Source organism: Vipera berus (genome assembly GCF_964194415.1).
Source record: "Vipera berus genome assembly, chromosome: 6".
In the NCBI taxonomy this organism is placed as follows: Eukaryota; Metazoa; Chordata; class Lepidosauria; order Squamata; family Viperidae; genus Vipera; species Vipera berus.
This window is the reverse complement of record NC_138208.1, coordinates 18,599,790-18,621,501: the sequence shown is the minus strand read 5'-3', so window position 1 is coordinate 18,621,501 and position 21,712 is coordinate 18,599,790. Positions and strand designations below refer to the sequence as shown.

General features: G+C 40.4%; 1 protein-coding gene across 13 annotated transcripts in view; it reads left to right on the top strand.

Moving 5' to 3' along the window:
- Nucleotides 1-657: 657 nt before the first annotated feature.
- BRD1 (bromodomain containing 1) overlaps nt 658-21,712 on the top strand; it is a 57,598-nt gene continuing 36,543 nt past the window's right edge. For 11 of the 13 annotated variants that reach the window (XR_014026917.1, XR_014026918.1, XR_014026919.1 and 8 more), the window contains exons 1-5: nt 658-1,026; nt 5,137-5,203; nt 6,958-7,065; nt 9,570-10,947; nt 16,704-16,860. Coding sequence is in view for 4 of the 13 variants with exons in the window: in XM_081331178.1 (XP_081187304.1) it covers nt 7,017-7,065; nt 9,570-10,947; nt 16,704-16,860 (1,584 nt within the window). In the remaining 9 variants the exon portion in view is untranslated. Of the gene's footprint in view, nt 1,027-5,136; nt 5,204-6,957; nt 7,112-9,569; nt 10,948-16,703; nt 16,861-21,712 lie in introns of those variants that run through there. The other 2 variants (XM_081331177.1, XM_081331176.1) reach the window with 2 other exon arrangements.

Below are 21,712 nucleotides of genomic sequence, written 5' to 3'. Positions count from 1 at the left end.
GCGGGGTAGGCTAATTGAAAAAAAAAATGACTAGCAGCCACCCAATACTAGCTAGAACTTAAACACACGCATTTTATTAACATAAGACACCCGACGTCCTGCAGAGACTCTACCATAGGGAATGGCTTCTGGCAAGAGAAATGCGGGAGTCCCTACTCACATATTACAATCCGCGACTCTGCCAGCAAACCAGAATTAGTCCCGAGCCATCATCCTTTAATGATGATGGGGGGATTTCATAGGAGTGAACCAAAATGGCAGCCCACCACACCGACAGCGCTAGCTTCCAACTGTCGTCTTGCTTTTCAGCCGGCAAGTTTTAATAAGTCAGCCAGCAAACAGCAACCCACCCTGCGCCGCGAGAACTCCCGTTCTCCGATCCAGACGCACAGTTTACGTCCGCCAAGAGAGGCTTGGGGGGGGGAGGGGAAACCTTAAAACTTTTCCAAGTTGATTGGCTGACGGAGGGGTGACGAACGTCATGGGGGGGAAAGGGAAGAGAAGCGACCCGTTGGCTCCGCCCACAAAACGCGCGGCGTCTCAGCTTGCCGTTTGCGTCGGCGTCGTCCGCGGGGCTGGGAGGTGCCTGGCGCCCTCACGTCCTGCTCCTCCTCCCCCCCAGCGCGCTCCCTCCCTCCCCTCCCCCGCCGGCGCGAGCGCTGTGGTGAAGCCGCCGCATTGTTTGTGCCGAGGGGGGGAGGAGGAGGGGAGGATTCTCGGCCACGGGCGCCTCCGCACCCAACCCGCAGCCGGACTGCGGCCCTTGGCGACGCGCTCCGCCTCCCGCCCCGAATGCGTCGCTGCAGCCGGATCCAGCCACCACCACCACCACCCCCTCCGCCGCCACAACCGGGAGCTCGCGGGCGGCCGCGACGGCGCGGACTATCCGCTGCCGCCTCGGTCTCCGTTCAGCCGGGCGCTAAAAAAAAACACGGAGGAACGCCTCAGCCGCCATTCGTTCAGACCCAGCTCGGCGTCTCGCGTAAAAAGGAGGGCCTGTCAGCCGCGTCCTTGCGGCTCCCTCAGGTGAGCGCTGAAGATCTCGGGCGGGGGAAAAAACTGGCCCGGGTCTGGCACAGCCTCTTGAGTGAGCTCCGCTGAGGCGAGAGTGAGGGGGCAGGATGGCATTGGGCGGGCGCCATGTTTGCGGGCCCAGTATTGTCCCGGCACGGGTGGGGAAAGCGGCGAAGGAAGGAAAGGGTGCGCCGGGGGGCCGCTCGCGGTGGAGGAGGCTGGAGAAAAGAGTTGCTAGGCCTGGTGCGGAAGGAACCATTCGGGGAGTGCGGGGGAACGAGGGGGGGGAGGGGAGCGCAGTGGTTCTGGGCAGGAACTATTGGCGCGGAGGCGGGGTGTGGGAGGGGAAAAAGAGGCGTGCTTCGGAGCCATTCAGCGTGTGTGTTTATGTCACGATGGGCGCGGACAGGGCGGGGAGAAACCAATGTTTGGGACAGGGGGACGACTCGTGCGGGACGAACCATTCTAAGCTAGGAAGGCATTGTAGCTTAATGTTTGGGTTTTTTTCCCCCCTGTGCAAGGGATTCAGTAGCTGGGAGGCGGTGCGGGATCGGGTGGGAACTGCTCTCTGTATCTCATTTCAAGGCTTTCATATCAATTGTCTTCCTTGAAAGGGTTAGGCTTGATGACGTCAGGGGGAAGGATTCATTTCTCTGAAGATCACTTTCACTTTTTGGATGAAATGCAGTTTGCCCTTCCATTGACTTGGTTTACTTTGCTCCAGTGGGGTTCCGACGACCACACGGGTATAGATTTGAATGTAAACGTGAAGATCAGATTGCTGGAGTTTTTAAGATTAGCATTTATAGATAGGGTTCTCTTCTGCTCAAGAGTCGTTAAAAGAGTTGGTTGGCATACAAGTTTAATAAATTATTATTCATCTGAACGTTTCTTTTAAATGAACTGAAAAAAGTGTTCTTGTTATGCTTTTATAGATACCATAAATTCAGCAAATAGTAAAGTTTGCTTATTAGTGTTGTCTAGAATATTTAATGTGATAGTCATTTTGGTCTAGTGGTTAAGGCAGGGGTCCCCAACCCCCGGTCCGTGGACCTACACCAGTCTGCAGCATGCCAGCCACAGTGCCGCACAAACAAGCAAAGCCACATCTGCAGGATGCAGGCAGTAGGAAAACCACACCCCATCTCGTCCACGGAAAAGCCTTTATACATGGCACAGGTCCCTGGTGCCCAAAACGTTGGGGACCCCTGGGTTAAGGTTTAGGGATAGAAAGCAGGAGACCAGAGTTCACATTCCACCTTGGCCATGAAATTCAGCTTTGTAACTTTGAACCGGTCACTTTCTCAGCCCAAATTATTCCACAGAGAAAATAGGAAGAGGAAGGTGTGTTGGATATGTTCATTGCCTTGGATTATTAGTAAAAATAATAAATGCAGGATATAAACAAATAATAACTTCAGCTGCAAGAAATGTTGACTGTTATTGCTGCAGCTTGGTTATTATGTTGAGAAATTCAATCATATCTAAGGTCTGAAATAATTAGGATAGCATGTGTGATTTAAGCATTCTCTGAAGTTGATGTAGATAGTTTATGTTGTACAACTAGACCTTGACTTATGACCCCAATTGAGCCCAAAATTTCTGTTGCTGAGACATTTGTTAAGTGAGTTTACCCTGTTTTATAAACTTTCTTGCCAGAATTGTTAAGTGAATCACTGCAGTTAAGTTAGTAGCTGTTATTAAGTTAATTTGGCTTTCACATTGACTTTGCTTGTCAGAAGGTTGCAAAAGTTGATCACATGACTCCTGGATACTACAACTGTCATAAATATGAACCAGTTGCCAAACTTCTGAATTTCAGTCACATGGGGATGCTACAGTGATAGTGTGAAAAATGGTCATAAGTCACCTTTTTCAGTGCTATTGTAACTTTAAGCACTCACTAAACAAATGGTTATAAGTTGAGTAGGTACCTGTGTTATGGCTTAGGGTGTGTTTGCATGCTTAGATCTCTGGAATATCTTGTCTTTTTAGCTGTAAAATAATAATGCCCTAGGAATGTTTGGATGAACTATAGTGCACTTTATATTTGAGAGTGAAACCTGTTGAAATCTTATAAGTTATATTATAACAGATACTTTTAAAGTTATATATATACTTATTCAAAGTAAAAGATTACTGTTTTTGGTTAGAAACTAAACTTGGCTATAAGGTACTATTTTAAAAATAGGTTTTAAGTAAGCCTGTCAATATTGTAATACATTGTTGTACATATGGAATATATATTAAATACCCCATGGAATAAACTTTTATGCCTAACAATGTTAATTTTATGGAACTCTGCACATGCTTATATTTCTTATCACTATTTTAATATAATTTTTCTTAAAATATATACTGTTTAAAAAGACATTTTTAGTCTATAGCAACTTTAGCAATTCTTGATTGCTTAGCAATTCTACAGTAATTGGTATTATGCATTATCTACGACAGGAATGCTTTCAAAAATAAATTATTTTTAAAAACAAGTTATATGATTAACTGTTTTAGGATTCTATATTTTTTAGTAAAGCTTTGTAATGAATTTGAAAAAGTAGAAAGAAATTGAGCTAATCTGGGTAAATTATGAGCACAAGTTAATGTCATTCAGCAAAACTGGTGCTGTGACTTAAGACAGTTTGCATGTGATATAAATTTTTACAGGAAGAAGCATACACTTTAGAGCAGACATGTCAAACTCGCAACGTCATGTGACGTCGTGAAACATATTGGAGCTTTTTTGCCATTGCTGGTAATCAGGTGGGTGCGGTTTCTTCATGACGCCTCCGGCCTGTGGGCCAGCAGTTTGACACCCCTGATTTAGAGAGTTAGATGGAATTTAGAAGGTAATCTAGTCCAACCCCTGCACACTACAGAATTCATCTCCAGTAGGTGACTATCCAGTCTCCTTCTGAAAGACACCACTGCAGTGTTTCTCAGCTTTCATAACTTTAAGATGTGTGGAATTCTGAGAATTTGAAGTTGAAGACACATCTTCAAGTTGCCAAGATTCAGAAAGTTGGTCCATTTGAAAGGATTAACTTATTGACAGCTGTTAAATTTATGGTAACAAAATGTTTGAATAAATATTTAAATGTATTTTATAGTGTTTATTGGAGATTCATTTGGAAAAGAAGATAATTGAAGATAATTAACTATATTTTCCTCCTAACAGTTTGTTTTTGCTTATTTGTAATCAGAAGACATGGTTCTTTGCTGACGGGGTACAAAATCTTTATACATGAGAATAAGATATTACTCAGCTTTGTGCCCTACTCTTCACCAGCTTATTTTTTTCTATTTGCTCGTGTTCCTTGACTTAGTGGCTTAAGGAAGCTCTAGACAAATGTCTTGTTCTCTTGGTGTTCTTACTACTGTTTATATCCATATGCTAAAGATTGAGAGGGGAATTAACTGGTAATAGTAGATAAATGTTTTCATGTAGAGTCTTCATCTGGATATTCTTGATCAGAATGGTCAAAACATGCATTATTTTTCTGCATGTTTTAAATGTGTACTTTAAGACTAATCTACTTCACATTACAACTTTTCTCAATAGAATACATAATATATGTGGATTATCATTTGTCCTACCTTGTAATTTGCTAAAATAGAATCAACTGCATCAGTGAAACTTTCCTGAAGAAATCAGAAAGAAATAAGAAGAAATCAGAAAAAATGACATTTAGATTACATTTAGCATCTCTTCCCCCCCCCCTCCCCACTGAAAAATATCTACACCAGTAATAATGAGGCAATATGTGATCTTGGTCCATTTTTCTTGCCATTTTTAGTTCTACTCTTCATGAAAAGGTTGCCAGATTTTTTTAGCAAATCCTCTGTGTATATAAGAAATCGATTGTAACAAAGATAATTTCCTCCCATTGTACTTTTGGGAATGAAAGTTTTCCATAGACAATTGGTTCCTGAAGTTCCTTGAAGAACTGCTGCTGCCATGAGTGGGCAAGCAAGACTGAAAATTAAATGCTGACTGCAGTAATTCAACAACATAACATGATCTGGAAAGAAATAGGGGATCATTATTGGAAGTTACTTTTTGGTCAATTACTATTCCGGATATTTTTTCTCAATTGTTTCTGAGGAAGATATATTTTATTCCAGGTATAACACTTAGAATGATGAAGTACCAGTGGAATCTGATAAATTTACAAGGGATTTCCTGCCTTGGGTAATTATAAATTCTGGATTTTCAAAATTATTTACTGGAGGTAATACATTTAAATTAAACAGTAAATGTTTGGTTTGTAATATTTGTAAACATAAAAAAGATTTTTTTTGAAAGTATAGTGAATGACAAGTTTACTTGTTTAGATAAATTTACAACTTATCTCAGCAGTTCATCATAGGAATAATAGTCTGTTGAATCTCATCCTTTCACAACTTGTCTGACTGAAAGCTACATTAAACGTTTGATTTTTTTTTAAAAGCAGAATTCCTTTACTTTAACATCAACCATCCGAATACAAATTATCTACCATTAATTTAATCAGTAATACAGTATGGGGAAAACATCTAATTCTTTTGAACTATATTACAAGGATTTTAACATTCAACAGCTTTCCCTAAGGTCTCATGCTATAGTCCGGGGGGGGGGGGCTTGTTTAAACTGCTCCTCAAGAGTGTACAAAATTGGGAATACATGTTTTAACTCAGAACATTCAAAAGCGAATCTTCCTATTATTCAGTTGTAAAAACTAATAGGAACGAGATACATGTGAATTCCCTGCCCCCCATTTTTTTCTTATACTAGCATCAAAGCAGAAGTCAACAATTTATTCTTCATGCACTTTATTAGTCAGAAATTGGTCAACTTGATGAATTGCTAAAAATAAATTTCTCCACTGTGAATAATAGGACCAATAATTAAAGCTAGTTTCTTGTTCTCTGATATGCCCTCACAACATAGAACTGAGTCAGAGAAGTAACCACAGCAATGGCTTTTCTTCAAATAACCCACAAACAACATAGTATAAAAATATACATCTGTAGACATCAACAAATGAAATAATATAAATGTTGCATTTAACATCTATAAGTTTAATGGCATTTCACTATGCTTTTCATGTTGCACAATATACATTTTTTCATTTGAGAATTTGACAGAAAAATAAAACAGTCCCCATAGAAGACAGGAACAATAAGGTTACATTGAAACCATGAATTCTTATTTACTTAGTAAAGAATATAAACTGATATTTAATACACCCATTGAGCATTCACAAGTCTTTTTTTAATATTCAAAACGTTATCCATGTTTTAAAATGTATGTGCTTATTTAAATAATGTGATTGTCCAAGGCACAAGTAGCAATATTGGACAGCAAACACATGATTAGAAATATAAAAAAAGAGTAACAGGAATGTAGATGTTTCATAATACTACATCATCAAAAATCAAGCCACGTGTGCTTATTTGACTCCATTTGTGTTTCATAATACTACATCATCAAAAATCAAGCCACGTGTGCTTATTTGACTCCTTCATTTTCATCCATCTCTTCAGCTAGCATCAGACAGCGCAGCAAAAACTGTATTTGTAAGTCGCCTTGACTTCAAAGAATGTAAATGAAATGAACTAATCATACAGTGGTTTGATTTATTGAGACAACTGGAACAAAATTATACATGTATATGTATACATACACAGGATCTTTTGTCCTGAACTTGGAATAAGCAAGAAATATTTCATTTTGAACTTAGAATAAAACACAACGTGGGATGTTTTCTTCCAAGTTCAAGACATATTAAAGTGCCATTTCTAAGTAGGAATGTTGCATTAGAGTTACCTTTTTGTTCCACATGTCTCCTAGCCAGAGCTTTGAAATATGAAAGCTGTTCTGAGAATAGTGATAAGTTCATAATCTAGACAATGCTGTCTTAAAATGTCAGACATTTTATTTATTTATTTATTTGATTTCTATAGCTGCCCATCTCGGCAAATGACTCTGCATTAAAAAGCCTGACATTTTTACCCTGTTGAAGATGAGAGCTGGAAAAATCTATAACATATATCCTGTGGCATCACCTGAGTGTCAGTAGGAGGATAATTATTGGAATTGAAGAAATAATGCAAAAGTGTATGTGTGTTAAAAGTTTTTCCCCCCTCTGAGATAATTATGTGAGGATTGTCTTTGTTTTGACTTCATTTAAGAGCAAACCAAAAATTTCATACTATTTGATGTATTTATACATATACACCAGGAATCCCCAATCCCCTGGTCTGTGGATTGGTAGTGGTCCGCGGCATGCCAGAAACCGGTCTGCGCAAATAAGCGAAGCCGTATTCTGCTTGAGCAGGGGCCTGGACTAGAAGACCTCTTAAGGTCCCTTCCAGCTCTATTCTATTCTATCTGCAGGATGCAGGCAGCTCATGAAACCATGCCCCCTCCGGCCTGCAGAAAAATGTCTCTCCATGGAACCGGTCCCTGGTGCCCAAAAGGTTAGGGGCCTCTGATATACACAACAGATACAATGTTGGAATTTAATTCTAGATAAATATATGTATAAATATAACTTCAACCAATTCACTCATCAGATTTGCAGATGACACTAAGCTGCAGGAGGGAGGGGAAATTACTAAAATTTTGGAAGGTAGACTAAAGATTCAAAAGGATCTTCACGGACTTGAGCATTGGGCCCTATCTAACAAAATGCATTTTAATGGTGAGAAAAGTAAGGTCCTCCACTTATGTAAGAAAACTCAAATACAGGTAGTCCTTGACTTAACTATTTTCTTGCTTTTTTTCTTCTTTCTTTCTGTTTTGAATAAGTTTATGTATTAATACTATAAAATGCAAAAGAAAATAGGAAAGAAAAGGGAAGAGAAAAGTGTAGGAAAAAGGAGAAAAAGAAAGAAAAGGTGTTGACTTCCAACTCCCTTTGGTGCAGTAGGATCAAACCTCAGTGTTTAACTTTTATATAATAGTATAAACTAGCCACTTCTATAACAACAAACCTGTCTAATTGGTATATCCAAAATCAAGAGTTTCATTTTTTTCTACCTCAAACACAAAGTCCAGAAGTGGCTTCCAAGGAGAAACAAAACCAGTTGTATTTTTGTCTTTAATCAAAGCTGTCAGTTTAGCCACCTCTGCTAACACCATCAACATCTGCAACCATTCGTCCTTTGTGGGGATTCAAGCGTCCTTCCATTTTTGTGCATAAAGAATATTGCTGCTGTCAACACATATATCATCAAAGTTCCATTTTTCCCCCCAAATCTTTTTCCATTAAACCCGAAAGAAAAGTTTCTGGTTTCATAGGTAGTCCTTGATGTACGACCACAATTGAGCCCAAAACTTCAGTTGGTAAGCAAGACGTTACGTGAATTTTGCCCCATTTTTACGACCTTTCTTGCCACAGTTGTTGAGTGAATCACTGCAGTTGTTCAGTTAGTAACACCCTTGTTCAGTGAATCTGGCTTTCTCATTGATTTGCTTGTCAGAAGTCTCAAAAGAGGAGCACATGACCCTAGGACTGCCAGAAAGACATGCCAGTTGCCAAGCATTCTCATTTTGATTGTGTGACCAGGAGATGCTGCAGTGGTTGTAAGTGTGAAAAATAGTCATAAGTCACTTTTTCCAGTGCCATTGTAATTTCAAATGGTCACTCAAGTCGAGGACTACCTGTACTGCACTAATGAGGCCACACTTGGAATACTACATCTGGTTCTGGTCACCATGATACAAAAAAAGATGTAGAGACTCTTAGAGCAGAGCAACAAAGATGATAAGGTATCTGGAGGCTAAATTGTACAATAAACAGCTAAGGGAACTAGGTATGTCTTGCCTATTTAAAAAAAAGGCTTAGCCATCTTCTAATACTTGAAGGGCTGTCAAAGGAAAGAGGGATGATTTGTTGTCCATAGCACTGGAGGAAGGTAAGAACCTCCTCAGAGGGAAATTCAATATTGAACTAAGGAATTTCCTGACAGTGAAAAAAATCAGTGGAACAGCTTGCGTCCTGAGTTGTGTGTGCTCCATTGCTAGAGGTTTTCAAGAGAAGATTGGACAATTATTTGTCCAAGGTGGTATAAGGACTTCTGCTTTGGGCAGTGGGTTGAACTGGATACTAGAAGACCTCCAAGATCTCTCCTAGCCCTATAATTCAATATATGAAAGACAAAACTAATTTGTGAATGTCTGTAAATGAGTTTTTAAAAGTAATGATTTCAGAATAAGTTGCTTAATAATTTTAAGATAATTATAATATGAGTGGACTTGTATTTTTAGACCATTTTTTTCAATTAAAGCAGTCTTTTCTATTAATTCATTTTGTCCAAGAATTGTTCCTATAAGAATATGTTTCAAATGAAGGATAAAGGTAGATACTAATATTGGTTACTTATAAATTGATTACTGTAATTGTAGAAGATGTGGAATTGATTTTAAGGTTTGTGTTTTGTTTTCTAGTGCATAAGTATTTTTCAAAAATGCAGGTACTAGCCTTACCCTTCAAGAGGAAAAAAGTAAATGTTCCTATTTTCATAGTATAGTTCAAGCTTACTGCTTTAACAATCACTCTTTTAAATTGTAGGTAATCATTACCAAATGAGGAGGAAAGGAAGATGTCATCGAGTATCTTCAACACGGCACTCTTCTTCTCCATGCAGTATTAAACGGTCCCCTACTAGAGAAACTTTAACCTATGCTCAAGCGCAAAGGATGGTAGAAATAGAAATTGAAGGTCGATTACACCGAATCAGTATCTTTGAACCCTTAGAGATTATATTGGAAGATGATCTTACAGCCCAAGAATTAAGTGAATGCAACAGCAATAAAGAAAATAGTGAGAGGCCACTTGTCTCTCTCAGAGCAAAGAGGCACAGAAACAATAAAGTTAAAAAGAAAAGTGAAACTCTTCCAAACACACATGGCATTCCACCTACTACAAGTACTCTTCCAGAACCAAAAGTGCATGTTGTTGAATATAGCCCACCTTCTGCACCTCGTAGACCTCCAAATTACTATAAATTTATTGAAAAGTCCTCAGAAGAACTAGATAATGAAGTGGAATATGATATGGATGAAGAAGATTATGCATGGTTAGAAATAATCAATGAGAAGCGAAAGAGTGATGGAGTCTCAGTTGTATCACAAAATATGTTTGAATTTCTTATGGACCGTTTTGAAAAAGAGTCTTACTGTGAGACTCAAAAACAGGGTGAACATCAGTCTTTAATTGATGAAGATGCAGTTTGCTGCATTTGCATGGATGGAGAATGTCAGAACAGCAATGTGATTCTTTTTTGTGACATGTGTAATTTAGCTGTGCATCAGGAGTGTTACGGGGTGCCATATATACCTGAGGGCCAGTGGCTTTGCAGGCAATGCCTACAGTCCCGTTCAAGGCCTGTAGACTGCGTACTGTGTCCAAACAAAGGAGGTGCCTTTAAAAAGACTGATGATGATCGGTGGGGACATGTTGTGTGTGCTCTTTGGATTCCAGAAGTTGGATTTGCCAATACAGTTTTTATTGAGCCAATAGATGGAGTCAAAAACATTCCCCCTGCCCGATGGAAGTTAACATGCTACCTCTGTAAACAGAAAGGTGTTGGTGCCTGTATCCAGTGCCACAAAGCAAACTGTTACACAGCATTCCATGTTACATGCGCTCAAAAAGCTGGTTTGTATATGAAAATGGAACCTGTGAAAGAATTAACTGGGGGTGGCACAACGTTCTCAGTGAAAAAAACTGCATATTGTGATATACACACACCACCAGGATCTGTTCGGAGGCCTCTGAATATTTATGGAGAAGCCGAAATGAAAAATGGCCTCTACAGAAAAGAGGGCTTGGTCAAAACCAGGTCTACATCAAGGGTCAGAAAAAAAGCTAAAAAGTCAAAGAAAAAACAAGCTGAAACACGTGCAGTTATGCCTGCAGTATCAGCTCCATGTATTCCTCCCCAGAGGTAAGAATGTTTTTTTTTTAAATTCTTTACAGTTGTTAGTGTTACCAACTTATTAATGATGAGCAAAAATTAATGCTTAATGGGCTTTTTCAGAACAAGGCTCCAGATCATTAACAATTAAATGGAAATTAGAAATGGTCATTCTCTTAGATCTTACTTTAGCAATAAATTTCAGTCGTAAATAGTTTTTATTTGTTTTCCTTGTGTTGGCTTGGACTATGTAAGCCTGGTGACTATTTGAGAAAGACTGCTAGATATGTATTAGGGTGTGCAGTGTTTATGTTTCAAAGGCAGAAAGTTGCCCTGGAGTATGTGGATTTGCATATGTAGCACCTGTCTGTAACTCATTAAAATAAAGATTTTTCTTTGGATAATGCCGCAGCTGCAAAGAATAGCTACATGATCCTGGGAAACAATCCAGCTCTTTAAGGAGTTGCTGTGTGAGTGCCCAATCATGCTCCAGAGCATCTTTTTGCCTTTGAATCTGAAGCTATGCAAGCCAGAGGTAGGAACATAACCCTATCCTGTTGTTTCTTTTCATCTGGTATTTGAAGGCATGTTATTTCCAATCTGGAAGTAACACTGACTTTTCAAGACTTGAAAGCCTTGATAGACCTGTTCTTCATGCCTTTATCCTCTCTTGTTTTAATATCATCCAAATGAGTGACCATGATTCCATCTGATAGTAATGAATTTCACAAGTTAATTATAGACTGAGAGGAAGTATTTTCTTTTCATTTCTATTAAATTTTCTTTCAGTCAGTTTAGTAGGCTGATCCTAATCCTAATTTGATTTTTCCTTATCTATATTCAGTATTCCATGAAAGAAATTATGCATACTTTGATTATCTCCCTGTTCAACTGCCTGTTCCAACTATTCGGAATTATTCAATTTTGTTTAATGGTGAAGCATTACATGTTTCCTTGTGTATAATTAATTTTAGTAATATGCTGCTTCAGAAACACATTTTTGGACAAAAGTTGTTTCAGTCTTAAAGTGATTACAGAAAGGATATCAGTTTCTAAGGTATTACCCAAGTTGCAGACATATTTTATGGAGAAAGAAGAAGGGAGTTGTATTGCATTTTGTTTGCTTGTTAAGAAGAAACAAAATTTTGTCCTTTAAATATTTTGCAATCCAGCTTCCACAATCCTACATCATTGGCATTGCATAGTCTGGCTATTTGGAAAACAAAATATTCTTCTTGTGTCTTATACCTTAAATATATCAAACATTTAACTAAGACATGTCAAACTCATGACATCATGTGACATCGCCCGACGTATCAGAGTTTTTTCTCGACTGCCGGCAATGTGGTGGGCACAGTTTCCTGATGATGCGTCCGGCCTGTGGGCCGGCAGTTTGACACCCCTGATTTAACTCTTCAGACTTCCATAACGTTACTAGAACTTCAAGTGCAAGCTTATAAGCTATGAAACAGATAACTTTAACTAATGCATGCTATTCCTTGTCCATGACTTATATTTAAACAAAACCAAGAATTTCTTTCTGTAGTTTATTTAGCTTGATACTTGAACCAGATATGTATAGTTTGTTCCCTTTGTGGCAGGGCAGAGTTTGAAGTCAGGAATAAGCTATGTAGAACTATGTTACGATATTACTTACTTGATTTCTAACAATTTTCAGATTATGTTTAACATAACAACTTCAGAACATTTCTCTCTGTGTGTGTAGATATAGATATTTTCTGGATAATTTAATATTAAGAATTTAAGAATATTTTAAAGTGTTTATGAAACTATTAAATGATAATGTGCTGCTAGCATTAACTAATACAAATATATCAGGCCGCCCTGTCGTCAAGTGTCTTCAAATAAAACAGTCTTGTGGTACTTTCATGTTATAAATTTATAAAATACTTTCAGTTGGAATATACCGTATATACTTGAGTATAAGCCGACTCGAGTATAAGCCGAGACCCCCAATTTCACCCCCAAAAACTGGAAAAAGTTGGTGACTTGAGTATAAGCCGATCCGCCGTTCTGCAAGCCTCCGCCGCCGGCTGCTTCGTTCCGCAGCGGAAAGAAGCAGGCAGGCTGCTTCGTTCCGCAGTGGAAAGAAGCAGCCTGCTTCGTTCAGGCTGCTTCGTTCCACAGCGGAAAGAAGCAGACAGGCAGGGGGCGGAGGAACGGAGACCCGGCGACGTTTGGGGAGGTTTGGGCGCCTCTCCAAATATCCCCAAACGTCGCCGGGTCTCCGTTCCTCTGTGCCCTGCCTGCCTGCTTCTTTCAACAGCAGAAAGAAGCAGGGAGGCAGGGGGCGGAGGAACGGAGACCCGGCGACGTTTGGGGAGGTTTGGGCGCCTCTCCAAATATCCCCAAACGTCGCCGGGTCTCCGTTCCTCTGTGCCCTGCCTGCCTGCTTCTTTCCACAGCAGAAAGAAGCAGGGAGGCAGGGGGCGGAGGAACGGAGACCCGGCGACGTTTGGGGAGGTTTGGGCGCCTCTCCAAATATCCCCAAACGTCGCCGGGTCTCCGTTCCTCTGTGCCCTGCCTGCCTGCTTCTTTCCACAGCAGAAAGAAGCAGGGAGGCAGGGGGCGGAGGAACGGAGACCCGGCGACGTTTGGGGAGGTTTGGGCGCCTCTCCAAATATCCCCAAACGTCGCCGGGTCTCCGTTCCTCTGTGCCCTGCCTGCCTGCTTCTTTCCACAGCAGAAAGAAGCAGGGAGGCAGGGGGCGGAGGAACGGAGACCCGGCGACGTTTGGGGAGGTTTGGGCGCCTCTCCAAATATCCCCAAACGTCGCCGGGTCTCCGTTCCTCTGTGCCCTGCCTGCCTGCTTCTTTCCACAGCAGAAAGAAGCAGGGAGGCAGGGGGCGGAGGAACGGAGACCCGGCGACGTTTGGGGATATTTGGAGAGGCGCCCAAACCTCCCCAAACGTCGCCGGGTCTCCGTTCCTCCGCCCCCTGCCTCCCTGCTTCTTTCTGCTGTGGAAAGAAGCAGGCAGGCAGGGCACAGAGGAACGGAGACCCGGCGACGTTTGGGGATATTTGGAGAGGCGCCCAAACCTCCCCAAACGTCGCCGGGTCTCCGTTCCTCCGCCCCCTGCCTCCCTGCTTCTTTCTGCTGTGGAAAGAAGCAGGCAGGCAGGGCACAGAGGAACGGAGACCCGGCGACGTTTGGGGATATTTGGAGAGGCGCCCAAACCTCCCCAAACGTCGCCGGGTCTCCGTTCCTCCGCCCCCTGCCTCCCTGCTTCTTTCCGCTGTGGAAAGAAGCAGGCAGGCAGGGCACAGAGGAACGGAGACCCGGCGACGTTTGGGGATATTTGGAGAGGCGCCCAAACCTCCCCAAACGTCGCCGGGTCTCCGTTCCTCCGCCCCCTGCCTCCCTGCTTCTTTCTGCTGTGGAAAGAAGCAGGCAGGCAGGGCACAGAGGAACGGAGACCCGGCGACGTTTGGGGATATTTGGAGAGGCGCCCAAACCTCCCCAAACGTCGCCGGGTCTCCGTTCCTCCGCCCCCTGCCTCCCTGCTTCTTTCCGCTGTGGAAAGAAGCAGGCAGGCAGGGCACAGAGGAACGGAGACCCGGCGACGTTTGGGGATATTTGGAGAGGCGCCCAAACCTCCCCAAACGTCGCCGGGTCTCCGTTCCTCCGCCCCCTGCCTGCCTGCTTCTTTCTGCTGTGGAAAGAAGCAGGCAGGCAGGGCACAGAGGAACGGAGACCCGGCGACGTTTGGGGATATTTGGAGAGGCGCCCAAACCTCCCCAAACGTCGCCGGGTCTCCGTTCCTCCGCCCCCTGCCTCCCTGCTTCTTTCTGCTGTGGAAAGAAGCAGGCAGGCAGGGCACAGAGGAACGGAGACCCGGCGACGTTTGGGGATATTTGGAGAGGCGCCCAAACCTCCCCAAACGTCGCCGGGTCTCCGTTCCTCCGCCCCCTGCCTCCCTGCTTCTTTCTGCTGTGGAAAGAAGCAGGCAGGCAGGGCACAGAGGAACGGAGACCCGGCGACGTTTGGGGATATTTGGAGAGGCGCCCAAACCTCCCCAAACGTCGCCGGGTCTCCGTTCCTCCGCCCCCTGCCTGCCTGCTTCTTTCCGCTGTGGAAAGAAGCAGGCAGGCAGGGCACAGAGGAACGGAGACCCGGCGACGTTTGGGGATATTTGGAGAGGCGCCCAAACCTCCCCAAACGTCGCCGGGTCTCCGTTCCTCCGCCCCCTGCCTGCCTGCTTCTTTCCGCTGTGGAAAGAAGCAGGCAGGCAGGGCACAGAGGAACGGAGACCCGGCGACGTTTGGGGATATTTGGAGAGGCGCCCAAACCTCCCCAAACGTCGCCGGGTCTCCGTTCCTCCGCCCCCTGCCTGCCTGCTTCTTTCCGCTGTGGAAAGAAGCAGGCAGGCAGGGCGCAGAGGAACGGAGACCCGGCTTCGTTTGGGGACTTTTGGGGAGGTGCGCGCGCACCTCCCCAAACCTCCCCAAACTTCGGCAGGTCTCCGGACGGCGGTGGCTTGGGAGAGGTGAGCGCGATCCCGGAAGCTCCAAAGCCTCGGCCGCGCACAAGTCCTCAGTAAGTTTTTTTGTTGACTGGAGTATAAGCCGAAGTGGAATTTTTCAGCCCAAAAAGTGGGCTGAAAAATTCGGCTTATACTCAAGTATATACGGTACTCCATCAGGGGCATGGTTTGTTACTTTAAATATTATTTAGAATGTTGTCTTGTTCAAAATTTCCATTTTGAATGTCCTGGACTAAAGGAAGACTTTTAAGCTAAATATAATAATTGTGGTATTTCTCAAAAACAAGGATAGTTTGTAGTCTACTTTTTAAAAACAAACAAACAAACCCTGCCTTCCTAGGTTGTAAGATAAATAATGCTCAGGACTTAATATGTAATTGTAGATAGTGTTAAATTATTAAACCCAGTAAAACTAAGAGGGGATATAGGGTTTCACACTGCATTATAATAAGAGATTGACCAGACATGTCAAACTTGTGACGTCGCACAATGTATCAGAGCTTTTTCGCCATTGCCGGCAATGGGGTGGGTGTGGTTTCCTGGTGATGCATCTGGCCCGTGGGCCAGCAGTTTGACACCCCTGCTCTAAACTGCATATTAAATTGATGGAAACTGCTCACAAATAGCATGAGTTATTGGGGAACACCTAATGTGCTTGTTAAACAGGGTGTAGAGACTTTTAGATCCATAAGCTGGTGGGGGGGAGATGGATGAATGGATGGATAGATAGATAAACTGTGTCATTTATTTATTGAAGATTTTTGTCTATATGAAGTGTTTTAAGTGTTAAGAGTTTGTTTGGTAACCTTACTCTTAAGTGTTAATTAACAAAATTTGTAATGAATGTATATATTCATTTTCTTATTGAAAGTTTTTGAATATGTGAATTGTTAAGAATTTGTTTTGTAACCTTACTCTGGAAATCTGAGTAAATACTTCAAAGTACAAAAAGATTAAATAATATGAATTATTAGATTTTGTAGTTTCTGTGTAACTGATGAACATAAATAATTGTAATGGATTCCCCATGCCAAAAATGTTACTATGTTTGTTTAGCATTCTTCTTTAATATACAATAAATCTTTTAAACTTGAAAGGATTTCTGCCAACAATTTGTGACACAAGTATCCAGTATTAGAAAAAGGATTGGAAAAAAACAACCATGTAAAGATGTTCATATAGTAGAATATTTTTGAAACAACAATAACATCTAGTCAGATTTATAATTAAATACGTTCAGTGTTTTGTTTGAAAATATTGCCACTTCTTTTCCTGTTTCAGATTAAATAAAATTATGAATCAGGTGGCAATTCAGCGAAAGAAGCAATTTGTAGAAAGAGTCCACAGTTACTGGCTACTTAAAAGGTTGTCCAGAAATGGTGTTCCTTTATTGAGGAGACTACAATCCAGCTTGCAATCACAAAGAAACACACAACAGGTACCTTTATTTCCTTACTTCACTTATGATTAAATTATTTCAGTTCATAATGTATGGGTACAATTATCCAGGACCACTGTAATTATGAATGAGTTCTTTTTTATGTATATATTTTTATTAGTTTTTATAGGATTAGAAATAGGGTAGGTTTGGGTTTCGGGTTAGGATTTTTTAATAACATTCTAATATTTTAATAACTCAATATTTAGCAAACAGCATGTTGTCTGGGTACATGTATTTAAAAAAAGTAACTATCATAAACAACATGTTGATCAATCGCTAGATAGTCTTCTTACTAGTATATATTCAGTGGTACATACCACATTCCTTTCTAACTCATTTTTCTAGTCATTGATAAAAATTATCCCATGTTCTAAAGCACAGAGTCTTCTTTCTCTGTTATCTTTAAAGTCAATCTATCCATTTCTGCACACTCTAAAATTTTCTTAATTAATTATTCATTTGGTAAATTTCCATTTTTCCAATGTTGGGGAAATACAATTTTTGTTACAGTTAATACATGTAAAATTAAATATATACATTCTTTATCATAATTTGCTTCTATTACTCCTAACAAGAATAATTCTGGCTTAAAGTCTATTTGTTTGTTAGTCATTTTCTCCAACCATAAATGTATTTTTGACCAAAATCTTTTAGCTTTAGGGCATATCCACCAGATATGGTAATAAGTACCTGGTTTTTGTTTGCATTTCCAACACTTGTTTAAAGTATTTTTAAACATTTTTGCTAATCTCACTGGTATTAAATGCCATCTGTAAAACATTTTATATAAATTTTCTTTATATGCTACTGCTTTCTTTAATTTAACATTTCGTTCCCATAACTTTTGCCAGTTCTCTAATTCTATATTATGTCCAAAGTTCTTTGCCCATGTTATCATTGTTTCTTGTACTTGTTCTTCCTCCATCTTTAAGCTTAACAGATATTTATAGAGTTTCTTAATTTTTTATCTGTTTTTAACAGTATCTGGTCGAATTCTGTTATTTATAAAATTCCATTGTTTTAGCATCTTTTTCATATCTCATTTGGATTTGCAAATATGGCCACCATGATAGATCAATACCTTGTTCTTTTAAATCTTGTCTGTCTTTCAATTTTCCTTCATTGTCCAAGATATCTTTATAGGTCACAGCTTTATCATAATTAATTAAATCTGGGTAAGCAAAAGCTTCCATTGTTGAAAGCCATCCAAGTATCTTGATATAAATTTTTGCTTTTATTTTTCCCATTCTAAAAGAAGTGCATTTCTTACAAAGTGGTTTTGAAATATCTATGAATTTTATTCTTCCCATACCACAGAAAGGCATGCCAACCTGCTTGTAGGTCATGACCCTCTAGGTATAATAGTCTTTTATCTCTGAGCATTATCCATTCTTTAAGCCATTTTAATATAGTTGCTTGGTAGTATAACGTCTAATCTGACAATCCAAATCCTCCACTTTCTTTTGCTTCTTGTAATATTTTCTATCTGATTCTAGTTTTTTCCCCTTGCCAGATAAATTTCAGTATTGTATTTAGTTCATCAAAAAAGGCTTTTTCCAGTCTTTCCACTTTTCCAAATCCAGTTTTATTTGTTTTAGCAATCTTGCATAATTGTCTTCTTTTATTGTTGCACATCTTGCTGTTAAATAAATTCCCAAATATTTAACTTTTTTAACTATTTGAAGATTTGTTTTTGTTTTTTGGCTAGTTGTTTTTTTTTTTTGTTTTCCTCTTAGATTTTTAGTTAGCACTTAGTTTTTTCTCTGTTTATTTTCAACCCTGCCACTTCTCCAAATTTTTTCTATTTTCTCCATAAGTTTAGTGCTTATTTCAAATGGTTCTTCCAATATAAAAACCAAGTCATCTGCAAATGCTTGTAATTTATATTTTTCATCTTTTATCTCTAGTCCTTTAATTTCCATATCTGATGATTCTATTCAATACTTCCAGTGTTAGTATAAATAATAATGGAGATAGTGACATCCCTGTCTTGTGCTTTTTTTATATATCAAAGTTTTCTGTAAAATCTCCATTCACAATTATTTTGGCTTTTTGTTTATAATAAATTGTTTTGATTACATTTATAAAGTTTTCTTCAGAATCTATTTCCTCTAATTGCTGAAACATAAATTGCCAGTTTACGTTATTGAACGCTTTCTGTGCATCAGTAAATATTAAAGCCATCTGTTTCCCTGGGTGAATTTCATAGTACTCTAGTACAGGGCTTTTCAACCTTTTCACAGATTGTGCCACTTTTAGGATATGGCAGTATCCGAGTACCACCAGTCACCTAGCAAGGTGTTAAAAACGTGACCCCCCCAAAAAATTGATAAAGTACAGGTAATCCTTGACTTACAACAGTTCACTTAGTGACTGTTCGAAGTTACAACAGCATTGAAAGAAGTGACTTATGACCATTTTTCACACTTCTGTCTCTTACAATATCCCCAGGGTCATGTGATTTATATTCGGATGCTTGGCAACTGATTCATATTTATGATAGTCAGTGTCTCAGGGTCTTGTGATCCCCTTTTGCAACCTTTTGACAAGCAAAGTCAATGGCTGAGGGTGGAAGTGGTGGCCAGCTCAACGTTACTCAGGTCACAGGGCTTCTCTAGGGGTTGGGGCTGTAGGGGGGATCAGGGGTCTCCCGTGGAGGGAGGTGGGACTGGGGTGGGTGCCAGAGCATGGTCCCCTGGAGGAGCCTCGCTGTCCCTCTTGTCCAGTGGTGTGGGTTGCCCAGAGCCATGGACAGCAGAAGGCAAGCACCTAGCTCAGCCCTTGAGCTCCTGGGGCACCAGGACCCTGGAGCCCAACCCAGTCCATCCCCACTTCCCTGAGGGGGTGCCAGACTGCACTTATCTCCTTGTCAAGGCTGCTGATGTGCCCATTCTCCTTTGCCAGGTTGCTTATGGTGGGTGCAGGAGGGCAAAGTGTGTGGGTCAGAAGGAGGCCCACTCCCTCTCCATGTGAGGAATCCCGGCTTTGTAACCAAAGCATCCTTAGCAATAGGATGGGAGACCATCAGGATAGGACAGGAGAAGGGGCAAGGGGATGGCAAAAGGGCAGCAGGGCTGCTGGTGGTCACGTGCTAAGGCAGGACTTCCCTCAGACCCTCCCTCCATTTCATTCCACTCCTTCCTTCCTTCTTTCTTTCCTTCCTTCCTTCCTTCCTTCCTTCCTTCCTTCCTTCCTTCCTTCCTTCCTTCCTTCCTCATTCCCATCTCCTTCCTTCCTGTTTTCCGCCCTCCCTCCTTCCCTGCGTCCCTTTTTCATTCCCATCTCCTTCCTCTCCTGTTTCTAAAAAAAGTCTGCTTTTTTAAACTACTGCTGCATTTTTTCTTTTGAAATTTCCTCTGCATTGTAAAGTATCTTGTAATAGTCTTTGATATATTTTTTTTTAATTTTATCATTTTGAAACTAATTCACCTTTTGAGTCTTGCAATTTGTTTATCAGTTTGTTCTCTTTTTTCAATCTATGTGCTAACCATCTCCCCGGTTGGTTGGCATTTTCAAAAAAGTTCTGTTTAGCCCTTTTAATCTGTTGAGCCATTATTTCCATCTCAGCTAGGTTTAATTTATGTTTTATTATCTCCATTTGCTTAAGTATTTTCTTTTGTGGGTCTATTTGTAATTCTGATTCTAATTTTCTGAATTCTTCTTTCAATTTTAACTGTTGTTTCTTTTCTTCATTCTTTTTAGCAGTATAAGTTACAGCCAACCCTCTGAAATATGCTTTAGCTGTGTCCCACACATTTTGAAGCGATGTCTCTTCTTTCTTGTTTATTTTGAAAAAAAATGTCCATTTCCTTTGTCTCTAGTTGTATGAATTCTTTTTCTTTCAATCAAGGACTATCTTAATTTTTTCTTGGCTCCTCTCCAGGTCATCTTTATTGGGTTATGATCTGCCCAGATATTAGTTTCTATCTCAGTTTCTTGTATCATCATGCTAAGATCCGAGGATGTCCATATCATATCAATTCTAGACCATGATTTATGTCTGTTTCAGTAAAATGTATATTGTAGTTTCTTTGGATTTTTTTCTCTCCATATAACTTGGCTATAGAGTTGTTCTGCCATTTTTAAAAACGCTTCAGGTAATATATTTCTTCCTTTCCTCCTTGTTTAGTGCTTTTATAGTCCAAAGGTTCCATCTGTTATTGAATTTAAGCCTCCCATTATACAAAGATTTTGATAGACCAATTCTAATATTTTTTTATATATTTTTTGTTAAAATTGTTTTTGTTTATCATTTGATGCATATATTACTACCATCAGTATCTGTTTTTAATGTATCATTATATCCACCGTTAATGTTCTTCCCTCTTCATCCACATAAATTTGTTTAGGGTTCTTCGTTTCTTTAATGTATAGGGCTATTCCTCTTTTCTTTTGATGTGCTAATGCAAAGTGAAGTTTACCAATTTTCGGCTGTTCTAACAATTTATAGTGTCTCTTAATATGTGTTTCTTGGAGGCAAATTATATTCATTTTTAATTTTTGTAGTTGTGTAAAAAATGTTTCCTTTTTAAGGGAGAATTTAGTCCATTTATATTCATTGACAAGATCCCACTTTCCTTCTCCATCTCTTTCAATTATATCTAGGTCTTAATCTTCTAATCAATCGTATCTGTCTCTGTTCTCTTGGTCTTGCTCCTTCTTCTATGTATGTATTTAAATTTCTTCCTCCTCTCTTGGTTTAACTGCTCCGTCTACTGCCAACTCTTCCTGTTTCTTTGTTTCTCTTGTTGTACCAGATTCAAAATCACCTCCTTCCAGAAACGCTCTGTGGTTATCATAGAATTCCATTGCTTTAGATGGCGTATCCAGTCTATATCTTTTCGTGTCC